This window comes from Microchirus variegatus, assembly GCF_963457635.1.
Source record: "Microchirus variegatus genome assembly, chromosome: 1".
NCBI lineage: Eukaryota > Metazoa > Chordata > Actinopteri > Pleuronectiformes > Soleidae > Microchirus > Microchirus variegatus.
This window is the reverse complement of record NC_139802.1, coordinates 36,466,647-36,481,566: the sequence shown is the minus strand read 5'-3', so window position 1 is coordinate 36,481,566 and position 14,920 is coordinate 36,466,647. Positions and strand designations below refer to the sequence as shown.

General features: G+C 42.3%; 1 protein-coding gene across 1 annotated transcript in view; it reads left to right on the top strand.

Moving 5' to 3' along the window:
• The window catches only part of garnl3 (GTPase activating Rap/RanGAP domain like 3), a gene marked incomplete at both ends in the record, with an annotated part of 81,027 nt that extends 70,606 nt beyond the window's left edge, over positions 1 to 10,421 (top strand). Inside the window, 6 exons of the mRNA XM_083894387.1 lie at positions 1,751 to 1,869; positions 2,904 to 3,039; positions 4,918 to 4,977; positions 8,118 to 8,336; positions 10,037 to 10,157; positions 10,253 to 10,421. Coding sequence (XP_083750513.1) covers positions 1,751 to 1,869; positions 2,904 to 3,039; positions 4,918 to 4,977; positions 8,118 to 8,336; positions 10,037 to 10,157; positions 10,253 to 10,421 — 824 coding nt within the window. The remainder of the gene's footprint in view (positions 1 to 1,750; positions 1,870 to 2,903; positions 3,040 to 4,917; positions 4,978 to 8,117; positions 8,337 to 10,036; positions 10,158 to 10,252) is intronic.
• Positions 10,422 to 14,920: the final 4,499 nt, after the last annotated feature.

Here is a 14,920-nt window from a genome sequence, read left to right as displayed (position 1 = left end):
AGGTAGCCATGGCAACACTGTTTGAACTCCACCCTGCCCGTGCTGCTGGCCTGGCCAGAGCTTGCTGTTGCTGTGGAAACCACATGTGTAGCCCCAAGCATCCAATGCTTTTTGATGACTTTCATGTGTTTGTGTATCTGTGTGTGTGTGTGTGTGTGTCGTATTAATGCAGGAAACGATGAAAAGAAAACACAATTGGTGGTAAACGTGAACAACCTGAGCCTGTTTGTAACAATAAACTGCCGTGGGAGGTTGCTGTACATCCAATAATGTGCACTCCTTTCACACTTCCACACACATACACACACCATCTGCCCAAAACAAGCAATAACAATAAATGCTGAGCAATAAAAGAAATAAATTTAGAAATATTTTTATCCGCACCACTTATTCTTTGAGGGTTCACAGAAGAGCTGGAGAAACTCCCAGCTAGAGGCAGGGAATCACGGGGTCAACGTATAGTTTTGTGGCAACAGCTCTGTGTAATGTCTGGAGATTTGGTTGTGAACATTGTCCAGAGTTTACTGATCACATGTGGGAGGGTTAGTTTGTAGATAAGTCTGGTAGGGTAAGGATGCAGCAGCATGAAAAACAAACTTTTGCAAAAGAAGTCAGAGGCACCAACATGTTGCGCTCTTGTTGCGCCTTTTGTTACTAAGCAACCAAAACCTGAGATCTGCTGAGTTGACTGCAATTGCTGGTGTCTCACTGAATAATTAACATTTACATGTTTGTCATTCGCATGTGTGGTGATGTACAGGTGCATCCTTTCGTTCACCAAATGGTTCAGAAGCTTTGTCTGGATGTTGGAAGTTTATTTTCGGAGTGAACAAAGACCTACGTTTGTTGGCCATAGTATGAAAAGATCTGAAAAACATGTAAATATTTTTATCTCAATGTGACGCGAGATGTAATGTGTTTGCACACACAAAAGAGACAATGCACGTGAGGATGGAGGACACTCGTCCATTCACTTGCTGTGAATTATCCTCCTGCTGCGTTCTTACATGAGCTCACTCAGACATAATCCAGAGATTAAACTAGGCAGGAGAATCTTGGAGATGTCTGGAGGGACTTGTGGTGACATTTGAGTTCACACACACCTACAGCCTCTCTGGATAACATCCAGAGAATCTCTGCACTCTGGTGCATGTCTGGAGCGAAGGTAACTCAGTGGTAGGGCGAGTTGAAAGGTTGCAAGTTCGATTTCCGGCTCTGCTAGTCTAAATGCCACTGTGGCCCGAGGCAAGACACTTCAACCCATATTGCTCCTGATGGCTGTGTGTGAATGGTATGAAAAACCAGTGATAGATGAGCTGTGTGGCTTGCGGCCATGCCGCCCTGAGCACCTCTGATCTCTAAGCTAAGCAGGGTCAGGCCTGGTCAGTACTTGGAAGGGAGACTGCCTGGGAGTACCAGGTGCTGTAAGCTTGGGGATAGCGTGACCTTGGGCAAGACACTTAACTCCATGGTCCTTTTAACAGCTGTGCCGCCAGCATGTGAATGGGTATGAGTGATAGGAGATGCGCTATATGAATGTGCGAATGGCAAAACTGGAGTGTAAAGCAGCTTTGAGTGGTCATCAAGACTGGAAAAGTGCTACATAAATACAAACCATTTACCATTAAAAGTAGCCTAAAACAGGGAAAAGGGTCTAGGGTGAACCAGGATTCTTGCTTGTGGACGAGTGCTAAACTGCGTCAGTCACGTTTGTGTCCGTCTCATGCCTTGCGTTTTATGTCTTTTGCAGTTTGTGCGTTTCCCTACATCCTGGCGTTCACAACGGACTCCATCGAGATCCGACTGGTGGTCAATGGCAACCTCGTGTACACAGCCGTGGTCCCAGAGCTGCAGTTGTCTGCTTCACGGGTCAGTATGATCGACAGCGAATACAATATCACGTCCGTGCGTGTACTTCAAATATCAACTTCAGTTTATATTCTTATTCTCTCATCATTTGATCTTATTTTTTTAAGAACATAAAGGTGCATTATGTAATTAATCTAAAGCAACTGGCCATAAAATCCTCCTAATATGTCACAGAGACTCAGGAATAATGTTCATAGAACAAACTGAACTCACCAACAACAACAGAACAGCCAAAATATTTGCATAAAAAAAAAATATTTTGCAGACTGCAATTAATGTTTATGTTTTCAAATCATGTTTTGGCATGTGGCGCCACCTACCGCCATCTACCAATCATTGCAGTGAGTTGAGTCTCACCTGCCGAGCAACCACGGGTTGTCAGTTCCGTCAGAAAACGAAACCTTAAAGACCTTTGTATTTTGAATTTGAATGTAGTAACCGTTTTTGGCCACATTCTTACATATGGCACCTTTAAGACTGTTTTGGATTATATTATTTTATTATAATAATATAATATTTTGTGATATTCAGATTTAAGTTTAAACCAAGTTGTAAAATAATCTGTAACTTTTGACTGTCATTTTTGGTATCTAAACCCATGAGGTTTGGGCCTTAAAAAAATAGGGGTTATATGAATGTGCATGTATAACATATGTATAATAACATGTTCTCATGACTCACTGGTGTTCACTACAGCAAAGAGCTTCTCCAGGTCGTGAGTGTTTTTGGTTTTTTTTAGTGTTTTCAAGCCACGCTGTGTCGTAGAAGAAGCTGTCTCAGCTCTCTCATTTCAATCAATCTTTATTGTCCCAGTGGGAAATATGGCTGGCAATATGCACGGCTACAAAGCAATAAAACTCTCATAATTCATACAAACAGATAATTCCCAAACAAACCACACTGCACCTGACTTCAAATATACTCTCCGCTAGTTTTCACGTCTCTGACGCTATCATTTAATTTTAGCATTTCCTGGAAGAATCTCATTCTCGCTCTCTCTCTCTCTCTACGTCTGTCTGTTTTTACACCCACAGTCGGACATTTATTTTGTTTCATCGGCTCCCGTCAGCTCGGCCTCCAACTGCAGTTCAAAAGATACCAGCTCGCAGAGTTCCCCGCAGACGCCCACCGGGTACGAGATGCCCGTGTTCCCCTCACCGCTCGGTGATGGTAAGTCCCGCAACAGCAACAGCATCAGAGGACGGATGTGTCGACATTGGCCTTTTTTTTTTTAAATATCAGAGTTGCCTGCAGAAATCTTTGACTTTGGATGCTCTGTAGGCCCCGGAGCTTGTTTCACTACAATGGTTCATGTCACAGCCACAGCCATTCCCCTCCTACAGCTAGCTTTTGTTTCCCCACAGTTGACTCATGTGTTAATATTTAACTGCATACATTTTCCAGTAATGTATAATGCATTATACGTCAAATTTGAATTCCCTGATACAACTTCCTGTTTTTCAGATTAGACAACAGGTCTTTTAGCAAGATATTGTCATTTGTTGCAGTTATTTATATATATGCAGCAGCAGGAGAGTGTGTGTGATTAACTCCAGCTATACAACTGTGGGCATGTTAAGAAAAATAAGCTTACATCAGTCTCTTGCTCAAGCAGTATATATTAGTAGAATAAATATATTGCTGGGGTTCTTTTTATTAGATTTGTTGACAATACAAATAAGTATACCTCCCCCTATAGGTCTGGTGTGTAAGAATTAGTGATTGTGAGGGAACTGCGGTGGCCTTGGTACACAACAAAGCTTCTGCTTCAAAATGGAAAATGCATGTTCAGGCTGGTTTGTCCATTCAGTCTACTGTAGAAACGTGGCAAACTTATTCTTTTTATTTTAAATTTATGATACACTTCAACAAGTATAGTGATGGTTTAAGCTTCTTTTAAAATAGCCAGGTCAAAATGATCTACTCAAAAAAGCTAAACATGTTTTATATATAGTGTGTTGGTTTCCTAGAGGTCAGTGAATGCATCTTGACAGTCAGTAATTGGCCAGGAAATTAAGAGTGAAAACCTGTGTGTTTCCTGATCGCTCGGTGTGCAACACACAGCTGTAGGATCCAGAGATAAAACCTTTGGATTAGACGTAGTTGTCTCATGTTTCATCGAGGTAACGGTAATCTGTTTTGGACCTTGAATGAAGGAACGTGCCATGAAAAAGGGCAGTAAATGAACATTTGGCGGTCATGCAAATGTGAATTGTAGTTTAAGGGCTAAAACATGCAAAAGGGTATCGTCTTTTAAATTCTAATTAACTGCGAGTTACAGAAAGAGGAGCGGACTAATGAGCCACATGCTTCCCCACACCACCGCCTTTCAAAAGACACAATACATGTCCTCGGTGGAAGAAAATGCTGTTAGGGATGATTAAGGATCAATACGACCCCCTCCCTCCAGCCCTTATTCACTCCCTCCTCCATCTTTTATTGTATATTGGACCATTCAGATCCCCCCCCCCCCACTTCCACGCCCCACCACTGACCCTTTAGGTTGATAGAATTGTCCGACCTGGAGCCTATTTGTGATGCGCAGCTGTTGTTGCCGTCAATGACTTACAGGTTTGTCATTCAGAGTTTACAGAATGGTGGCCGACGGCAATTTTCGACTCCTGCGCTCGCTGTTAAAAGGGACGCAGATTTGTCCTCGTACGCGTTCATGACGTCTCCAATGAAGGACAAAGCTCGGGGACAGCGATTATTAAAAAAATGTCCAGGTTGTTTAGCTGCTGCCGCTGCTGCTGCAACATCATGGCAGTCTTTTCCTGAGGGGAGTGAGTATTTACAGGTCCCATTAAGACTAAGAGGGAGGAAGGTCTGGCTGTCGCTGCTGCAATTAGCTGAGGATGGGCTTTATGCTTTTAGGCTGGTTCTGGTAATCATTTCTCTCAGAGGGATTTTCATTTTCCTTCCTGTTCTATCTAGTTATGCAAGATTCTGCATCACCTGGACTCGATCGTCTACCTTGTGTGTATACCTCAATGTATGCAGTGTGCGTGTGTTCAGTTTGTGTAACCCTCTTCTTCATCCTTGGTTCAGATTCTATACGGATCCCCTATGGTACCAAGCTTTCCCTGTACATGTCTAAGGAGGCCGAAGGTACTGCAGGATTCTCCCACACCTCGGCTCATTGAATACGTTCATAATGCTGCCCCGCTCACATGCACGTGCACCCAGAGTATATATCACCCTGTCTGCTCGAAGGCGGCATGTTGACTTAAACGTCGGTTGAATGTTAAGTGAACATTATGTCTTCCCCATCCCCCCCCCCCACTTCTGTCTAAACTAATTAAGGCTTTAGTGCAGAGAGAGAATGAGAGAGGGTGAAAGGTGAGCGAGTGCAAAGTAAGAAAAAGTGAAGCACGGGAGATAACGTTGATCAAGACAGAGAAAAGGTATGCATGAGTATGAGAGGTAAAGGGAGGAGTTTTGGTACGAGCAGGAGGTTGGGAGAGAAGGAGGGAGAAGAGGGGAAAGAGGGAAGGAGAAGACACGTCTGCCGCAGCATGATTTACCGATTGCACTGTCGCCATGGAGACTTTTGTCAGCCCCTCTCTTCGATCTAAAGTGGTTGTCCAAACAGCGGTTCCACAGTCTAAGGATGAGGGTAGGTGGGGGTGGGATGTGGTTGGGGTATTAAAGCCGAAGCAAGGACAAGGCTGAAGGAGAGGGAGAGAGTTGGAAGGGGTGCTGACAAAAATCCCATCCTCTAACTGCCTGCGCACCTGCTGTATCTGCTCCTCGGGGAGGGTTTCATCTGATGTTATTGCATCAGTAACATGAACAAGATGTTGCTACTGATGTGGCCGCTATCGCTGCCACCGACCTCCACTGGCTCAAAAACACATGCCAAAGACAGACTGCTGCTGAGGAGAATTCAACTTCACTCAGTGCTGAAATTATTCACGACAAATCACATTTGCTCTATGCCACTTCCCCTGGTCCAGAAACGCACGTGGAATATATTGATCGCCGCCATTATATATATTCCAAATAACTGCATGCTTTTTTCTGTTGCCGTTTTTGCCGTGTGCTCGCACAGGTGCAGGAGACAGCATCTGTAACAACACTAACACAGTGTACCTGTCAAACATCAGCTGCGACCTTCTATTTTTCCTCCATGGCGCCGAACTAACCTCTTACCTGTTGACATTTCAGATGAGACAGTTGTCTTTGTGCAGGCGCATTCACCAATTTGTTTTAGTCTCATCCGTGTTGCTACCTGTCTGCCTCAGTGAAGCAGTGGGTCACTGCTGAACTGCAATACTGCTCCCAGATGGCACAACCAGGCACTGCAGGGTGACATGCAGACTGTGTTCCCTTTGCAAAAAACATCCATTTACTTTGTTCCAAACTGATTTGAAACTCCCTGCTTTATATTATGCTCCAAATTGGTGTTTTCCAATCCTGGTCCTTGGGGACTCTGCATGTTTTAGATGTTTCCCTGCTCCAACACACCTGATTCAAATGACTGGGTTGCTGTCAGGCTTTTGCACAGCTTGATCGCAAGCTGATTTGAATCAGGTGTTTTGGAGCTGGGAAATGTCTCAAACATGCAGGACAGGATTGGGAAACACAGCCCTAGACTCTTAGAAATTAAAGGTTAAAGGTTCTACCTGGAACCATTTTAAAACCCTTTATTCAGGAAAGGGCTTTTAAAGGGTTCTCTGGATCAAAATGGTTACTTACTGGAACCATTAGTGTTACCAAGAACTCTTGAAAAACCCTTTCTTTGAGAAAGGGTTTTTCAGAAGCAAATGGTTCCAGGTAGAACCTCAGCGAATAGGATTAATAATTACTGCATTTATGTGATCTTATGTATCAGTTTGTCACCAAAAGAGTTCACATAACTTTTTTAAATTCTCACAATAATCACATTACTGTGTCACTTATCGAAAGCCATGTAAGCTTATGCCATTGCAAGTATGTGTCTATTTTGAAATCATCCTCAAATGGTGCATTAAACGACCTTTTTTTTTTTTTAGCGCTATCACTGGTTCACAATAAGCTTTTGACGCACAGTATGTTTGCTTTTTGTGTGTAGTGAGGGTGTGATTTTCTGATGATACACACGAGGGCCTTAGGCTTAAATCAGTCTGTATGTCAACAGGTCATTAAATGCACTATTTTTGAGGACTTGTTCAATGTTCTGGGAAAATAGTTGATTTACTTTCTAGGCTTAGAGTTAGAGATACACTGCTCCGATGTCTGTATGGTACGTACAATGTGAAGATACATTAGCAGAAAGGTAGTTTGAGTTCATTTGTAATATAAAGACTGGAAGCAGAGAGTAAAAGTTTGGGGTAAGAGGACACAAAATCCACCCAGCATCAAACTCACTGATTATCTAGTTGTTGGATTCATACAAAGGTGTTGAAACAGTAAGTACTAAAAGTATGGGTTATTCCTTAATATTTGCTGACTGGATGAGGCACAAATAGGTTGGTTGGATCACTGATGTACTATGTTGGTAAAAATTATTCTAATTCTAATAATTCTAATAATACTATCAAGACTTCTTTCAGTCTAACAATTTTGCATTTTTACTAAATATAACAAAAATAAATAAATCAGGGAAGTCCTGATGGCTCATTAGAGACTTTTTGGGAAATGGTCTGTGAATGAATGAGCAATTTGATAATTAAATAGTGCCTAGACCTGCTTTATAACAATAATATAAATCTCTAATGTTTTTATTTAAATTTGGTAATAACATGAGATTACACTTATATTATTTATTGTGCCTTAAAGGTAATAGAAGGTGGATTTTGACCGTTGCAGGGAAGTTTTTTCCCTCTGCCAGGCCGAGCTAACCAGCTCATGTCAGCTTTATTTTTATCATACAGACATGAGCCTGGTATCTGTCTTCTCTAACTCTCAGCAAGAAGGCAACTAAGCATATTTTCCAAAATGTCAAGCCATTGCTCCAAAGTGCATTACGATGCAACAGTCGTTTTACCAGAAAAAAAAAAAAAAAGAAAAATCATCAGGGGATTTCTAAAAAAAAGTGATGTTATGCTTCAAATACACATTTGCATTTCTGTAGCTGAAGAGCTAATACTAATTTCACATTCATTCACTATGTCCCGTCCCCTTTTTTGTCTCTTTGCCTGCACCCATTCTCATCATCTTTGTTCTCATTTCTAATTTGTCCCTTATTTACTTCCCTGACTTTCCTCCTTCTGCTTTCTTCTTCTTCTTCTTCCATTCTTCTCTTCCTCTGGGTTTCTTATTTCCAGGTGAAGCTGCATGTAAGCACATCTTCAGGATCCCCCTGTGTAACTTGGTGGGCCGCAGCATCGAAAGACCCCTCAAGTCCCCTCTGGTCAACAAGGTGCTGACAGCGCCGGCCTCCGCCATGGTGCCCCCGACTCCCCTCATCTCTGCAACTCACTCACTTTCCCTGTCCCGCATGGAGATCAAAGAGATAGCGAGCCGCACACGGAAGGAGCTGCTTGGTAAACTGGAAAACTGTTATACCCCTAATAATTAATGCACTTACCATGGTCTTGAAGCAATGTGTGTTAGATTATGGACTAGGTCGTACAATCCCTTAGGGATTTTCAGTCCTGAGTTGTGAGGTGGGTTAAAGCAGGCATCTGTGGGGTTTCCGTGTAGGAGCCATTGTACTGTTTATGGTACGGTAGGGTTCAGGGCCTCCATGGGGTAATCAGGTGGGAACCCTCTTTCTCGGGTGTTTTGATGAAAGGCCCCCCCAACCCCTTCTGTGCCACAAATTTTATTTTGGGGCCAGAGCCATCGGCTTGCCTGTTCAGCTGCGTTTGAGAGGGCTTTGATGGCTTGGCGTTGGGCTTGGCCTCAAATTCCCAAGTCCTTAAGCAGTCTGGTAGTCCCACAAGGGGACCACACTGGGCAAACCTTGGTTTTCCAGCCATCCTTGGTTGCTCAGCATCGGCTGCCAGCTTGGCATACTTAAGGCTATTTTGTTCGTAGGCCTCATCCACAGCATCCTGTAAGCTCTATGATATACGCCTTGTGAGGTAAGGAGGACCAGAGCACAGGGTCTGGTCCGAGGTTCGTAGTGGCGATCTCTGGTGGGAAGCACAGCCTCTGACCAAGATCCACCATCAATCTCCAGTCTCCAAGTTGTTTTGCTGGTGTAGAATGGGATGATGGAGTAGGACAGGATGATGGAGTAGGACATTGATGGTTGTTGATCTGGTTTCCAGTGTAGCAGCAAGACACATCAGCACTTGGGTGTGCCGTCAGGTGTAACGGCCTTGAGTCAGACTGGTCTTGCAGCCAACCAGAATGTGTTTGAGATTTCCTGTAGATGGACAGAGTGGACACATTAGGTCTACTCCGTACCATTTTTTAAGGATACTGGGAGATGGCAGGACAGGACGTTGCCCGCAAGATGAAGCTGATGTCAAATGCTTCCGTACTCCACAGTTCTTTCCAAGAAAACTTACTTCTCTCAACTCCCTGCCATCTCATCCACTGCCCCTGATTTGCTTGAGCGATAGCCTTTGCGCACCTTGCTGCCTGTTCTTGCCAGGGCACCTCCTCAACGACCAGGCCTCTGCGCTGGGATGGTGCTGCCTTGTGTCAACATGGTCTGCTCTCTCCAAGGCCAAAGCCTCCTCTCCCCTGTTGTACAAGGCCATCGATGGTGCGGTGCCTTAGGTCTGCCTTTACCTGCTGTGTAGCTGTGGTCGCGGTCCATTTTCTCCCAGTCGCCAGAGTAGGAGCTGCCTGGGCTACACATGGGTCACGGGATTCTGACAGTGTCATTTCCAGCCTTACTTTGGAGCACTTGAATTCCGCTGTAAGACTGGACACAGGACGCTCCAGAATGCCTGTTCCATGCAGCCCAATGTTGCTGAAAGTAGACTTTGCATAAAGAGTCCAAACATGGGGAAACAGAGTAGATCATTATCATTTCAGGCCCTTGCAGCCTCTTGCGTTCAAGAATAGAACAGGTGACATCATCCCAGTCCATGAGGGTTCTGGGATTTAGAGTTTAAGAGGAAATTGGGATTGTGCAAAGAACTTCCCTGAACCTTTTGTTCAGAAAAGCAAATGTGGTTCCTTCTGGTTCCAGTCCTTATGCCAAGCCAAGCTAGAAAAGTATTTCCAAACGTTGGAATGTTCTGTTAGGTCATGTTTATTTACTATTTACTTCATACAATTGAAGGCTTGACAGAGGAACCAAGTGGGAAGTCCGACAGTGGAACAGTCAAACAGAGGAAGATGAGCAAGAAGAACACGGAGGACGATCCCAAAGCGCGAGCGCTTACATCAACAAACAGTGACAGGTGACAGTGACAGTGACAGACTCAACGGCAACAATGCAATTAGCGTGAAGAATAATGTTTGTTTATGACGTGGAATTCTATCTTTCTGTCCACAGCAGGTTAGCATCGGAGTCTTTTGAAGCGGACGTAGACGTCCAACTGCATTGCCCAACGAGTTCGGAGGCTGAGCCAGAGAAGGTGGCGCTGCAGGCGGAGAGCCCTCCTCTCGCCAGCGCGTTTGCCCTCTCTACATCCTTTGAAGAAGATGTCCTGGACCTAAAGTGAAGACAATCCCACCGTGCACTTCTCTGCCCACCCACTCCTGTACTGTCACCATTATTTTTTTGTTATTTTGATTGGTTGGTTTTTTTACGTTGTTGTTTGTTACTTGGAACCTTTGTTCTTGGCAGTCTCATGTTTATATCCCCCGTGTCTGGGGTCTCTCCATTCAGTCGGACAAAATGGGTGCAGTGGGAGTTAGAAGCTGTGTCTGTGTGTGCGTTTGTTTCTTGTGAGCAGTCCCTGAGCCACTGTGTGTTGGGTGTTTGTGTTGCCCCTGCAGCAACTTACCCAAAGAGGCGGTCGAGTTTGTGCGAGAGACGCCGTGGTTTATTCAGAGTTCTGCAGCAGTTTTCTTCGAGATACAGTTAAGGGTTTGATCCCAAACCACAGTCTGAATGTAAATCGATACAACCAAGGCCCGGGAAAAGCCTCTGCTGTTATATTGCGCTCGGAAGTCGCTAGAGCTTAATATGTGTTGTATATTATGTGATTATTTCCGATCCACTTTCAAATGTTGTATGATATGCATATGTGTGTGTGTGTGCGTGTGTGTGTGTACATCTGTTTATACATGAAAATGCGTACACAGTGGCAGGTTTGTGTGCTTGTTATGCTTGTGTTGCATATTTATAGATATATTATAAAAATCCATTTTATTCCCATATTTAGTAAAAAACTATGTTTTATGCTCTCTGCACATATTAGTCCTTATTCTTCTCCTTATTCACAGCACACAGGTAGACAGGGCTCCCACAAGTGCCATCCATGCCCCCCCCCCATCCTTCACTGAACTACACCTCAAAAAGCGACCATTGCATTGGTGTCTTGACAGTAGCAGCCATGATTGCAGTCAACATCAAACCCCACAACTCCTGTCCCTTACTGGCTTGCAATGCCACGTGTGCTGAAACTTTTTGGACATTTTTAATCTCCAAGAATGAGGCAAATTTAAATCTGCATGGCACACTTTTGCTATGAGTCCTGTATATTCTATGCCACATAACCACAACCACATAAACGAGGCACAAACTTAGAAGTGTGTAAGTCTAAGGTTGTGAAAATCCCTTTTTACTGGATTGTTATTAAGTGTAAGGCTTACCAAGAGACGAAACCACAAGGCAGAGGCAACACAAATCAAACAACCATAAATGTCATAATGTCATTTAAAAAAAATGGTATATGATGTCAAACAAACAGGTTAATACTGTCATGACTATGTATGTGGATCTCGCAAAAAGGCAGTCGCCTTTTGTGAAACCACCAGACTAAAAATCCACTCCCAAGAGAAATTATGAATGAAATAGCATGAACATATTAAACAAAAATCCTGTAATCCTCTAAAAATACTGACTTGAATCAATGGGTTTGAGCAATGGGCCAATTCAGTAGACACTGGTGTCACTCTAGTCTACTGTTACCACCGTGTATCTAATCAATACTGATCAAAATCAGACATGTCTTTAATTCTATTTCCAGGTTCTTGGTCAGATCCTGCTTTGGACCCACAACTATTCAAAAATGGACGAATGGACTGCTATGTAGACTGTACTCATGTTTACCCAACTGTTCTGTTCTCTCCCCTCAATGTCGACTTCTTTTGACATTATTTGAAATGCAAGCTTTCTGAAGATTAATAACATTCACATCAACGCCAAAGTTGTAATTACAATTGGGAAAATCCGAATGCCTGAAATGGTAACAAACAAGAACGATATCACGTCAGTCAAATGCCACTGTTCTGTGTCGTATTATTGTTAGTCAACATCAGAATTGTAATGCTGCATTTGCAGTGTTGTGTAAAATCCGGAAATAACCATCCCATTTGCTAAATTATGACGTGATCTCACTTGAGATTAATACATTATTCCATAACACCCATAACCCTGACCTACTTGCTTTTGTTGTTCCATGTATTTTGCTGAATGCAAACATATACAAACAGCACACAAATACACTCTTAATTTGACTTTTATGTAGTGCATTCAAGATCAAATGTTTGCTGCCTTTTTCTCCAAAAAAAAAAAAAATCATATTACATTAAAGACTCTCTACTAGGTTGCCCGTAATACGAAATCATATCAACCATGACATTTTTCCGAAATAACTTCCTTAATAGTTGTTTTCTCTAAATTTAAAAGCTCTTGGTCAAAGCACAGAAAGCACTACTATTATTATTATTTTTTTACCCTCAGGGTAAACAACACATCTAATGTTTAAAAACCAGTTGAGTTCCCATGACAAGTGTGGAAGTGCATGACATCATTCTGGGTGATCAGCAGCAGCAGCAGCAGCAGCAGCAGCAGCCCAGGTGCAAACAGTTACCCGCAAATTACCTGATAGTCAGAATAAAAGAGCTGCAGTGACGCTGGAGCTGATGAAGTGGCAGAAGCTCAGAGGGTTCAGTGGTGAAATGTTTGTTCCTAAACGTAGATGAAGGGGGTTTTATTTCTCAATGATACAAATGTGGTTTCTTTACTGTTGTAAATCCGATTTACAACAATGTCAAAAAACATTTGGGGAATTTTTTTTATTTTTTAATTTTTTTTAAATGACCCCGCAGTGGTTGTGACTATGCTTATGTCGGTGTAAGAGCGCCTCCGTGTGGTGATTTGGCAACACAACAGCCTTCAGCATGAGCCTTCCTCTTTTTCAACATTTTTCCCTTCATGCATTTCCTCAGTTCTCCTGCCTGTGTCAGTGTAACCCCCACCTTCAACACTATAACATAACACAGAAAGCTAAAAAAAAAATAAAAAAAATAGAAATAAAAAGGGAAGAAGAAATAGGGGATAAAAGGATATATACGTTTATAAAGTCCTTATTGCTCTGAATGAGTGTGTTGTGATGGGGGAAACGCAGCTTCTCCCACATCGGTTGTTCCTTTATCTTCTGTATTCTTGTCAAGTACTCTTTGTTTCTACCTCCCCTTGGCATTTTTACTGTTTATTTTTGTTTGTTTTGGGTTTTTTTGTATTTAAACCTTACTGTTTTAGACTGTTGCTGAACCTCTCTGTGATATCAAAACAAAGGAAAAAAAATCGACAAAAAAAAAACCAACAACAAAAACACCAAGTGTCTTAAAAAATTGTATTGCCATCGTTTTTAATGCCAAGTACTACTTGTAAATGTTTGTGTATCAAATGTGGCCTCAAATGAAACTGAACTATATTATTATGATGATGACGATAACTATTATTATTATTATTATTATTATTATTTGAGCAGTTATTTTAAACAAGTGCTGTAGACCACTGCTGTGAAAGTAGTTGATTCTGTTTATTGATATGTAATAAATATTTATGAAGTTTGAACTATTTGGCTGTTTAATTTATTTATTTACTTATTTTAAGAAATAATCGGTGTCCTGTGCAGCTCACACGGGTAGATGTTTTCAACAAATAGGATACTATATAGTCCACAATAGGGAATTGTGCCATCATAATTATAAAATGTTTGAATAAGGGGAGTTTTAAAGAAAACACAAAACCACAAAGTCAACAAACCCTGGTCATCTTGTGTCAATTTTTTTTTGGGCACTCTAAACTCTTAGAAATAAGGGTTCCAAAAGGGTCCTTCTACAAGGCCTGAGGTTATACCTGGGACCATTTGCTTCTGAAAAACCCTTTCCTGAATAAAGGGTTTTAAAAGGGTTCTTGGTGGAACCCTCCAAAAGGGTCTACCTGGAGCTAAGAAAGGGTTCTCCTACACTCTTAGAAATAAGGGTTCTAAAAGGGTCCTTCTTCAAGGCCTGAGGTTCTACCTGGAACCATTTGCTTCTGAAAAACCCATTCCCGAATAAAGGGTTTTTCAAGGGTTCTTGGTGACACTAATGGTTCCAGTAGGAACCATTTTGACCCAGAGAACCCTTTAAAAACCCTTTATTCAGGAAAGGGGTTTTAAAGGGTTCTTGGTGGAACACCCCAAAAGGGTTCCAGGTGGAACCTTTATAAAAAAGGTTCTATCCTGGAGCTTAAAAGGGTTCTCCTACACTCTTAGAAATAAGGGTTCTAAAAGGGTCCTTCTTCAAGGCCTGAGGTTCTACCTTCTTGGTAACACTAATGGTTCCAGTAAGAACCATTTTGACCCAGAGAACCCTTTAAAACCCCTTTCCTGAATAAAGGATTTTAAAAGGGTTCTTGGTGAGAACAAGCTGAATTATATGGTTCTACTTAGCACTTTTATTTCTAAGTGTTGAGGACATGTCACAACAACTTTGCAAGAAAAAAGCTGCGCCCACACCACCTAAAGTTTATTTTCTACAAAGTCAAAGTAACTGTAACACAGTGGCATTTAATATAATGCAAAACAACTCGGATCTTAAAGGTCTCACTAAAAAAACACACCTGTGCTGCATTGCAGGGTAATGAGGAGTTGCAGGGTGTGAGGGGAAAACCATGTGACTTGTTCCCAAAGAAGGTGATAATTGGATGGCAGATTAGTCCTCACTGGGTGTAAATAATGATACAACTGCAATATGATGTAACCACAAAAAGGTTTTGTTT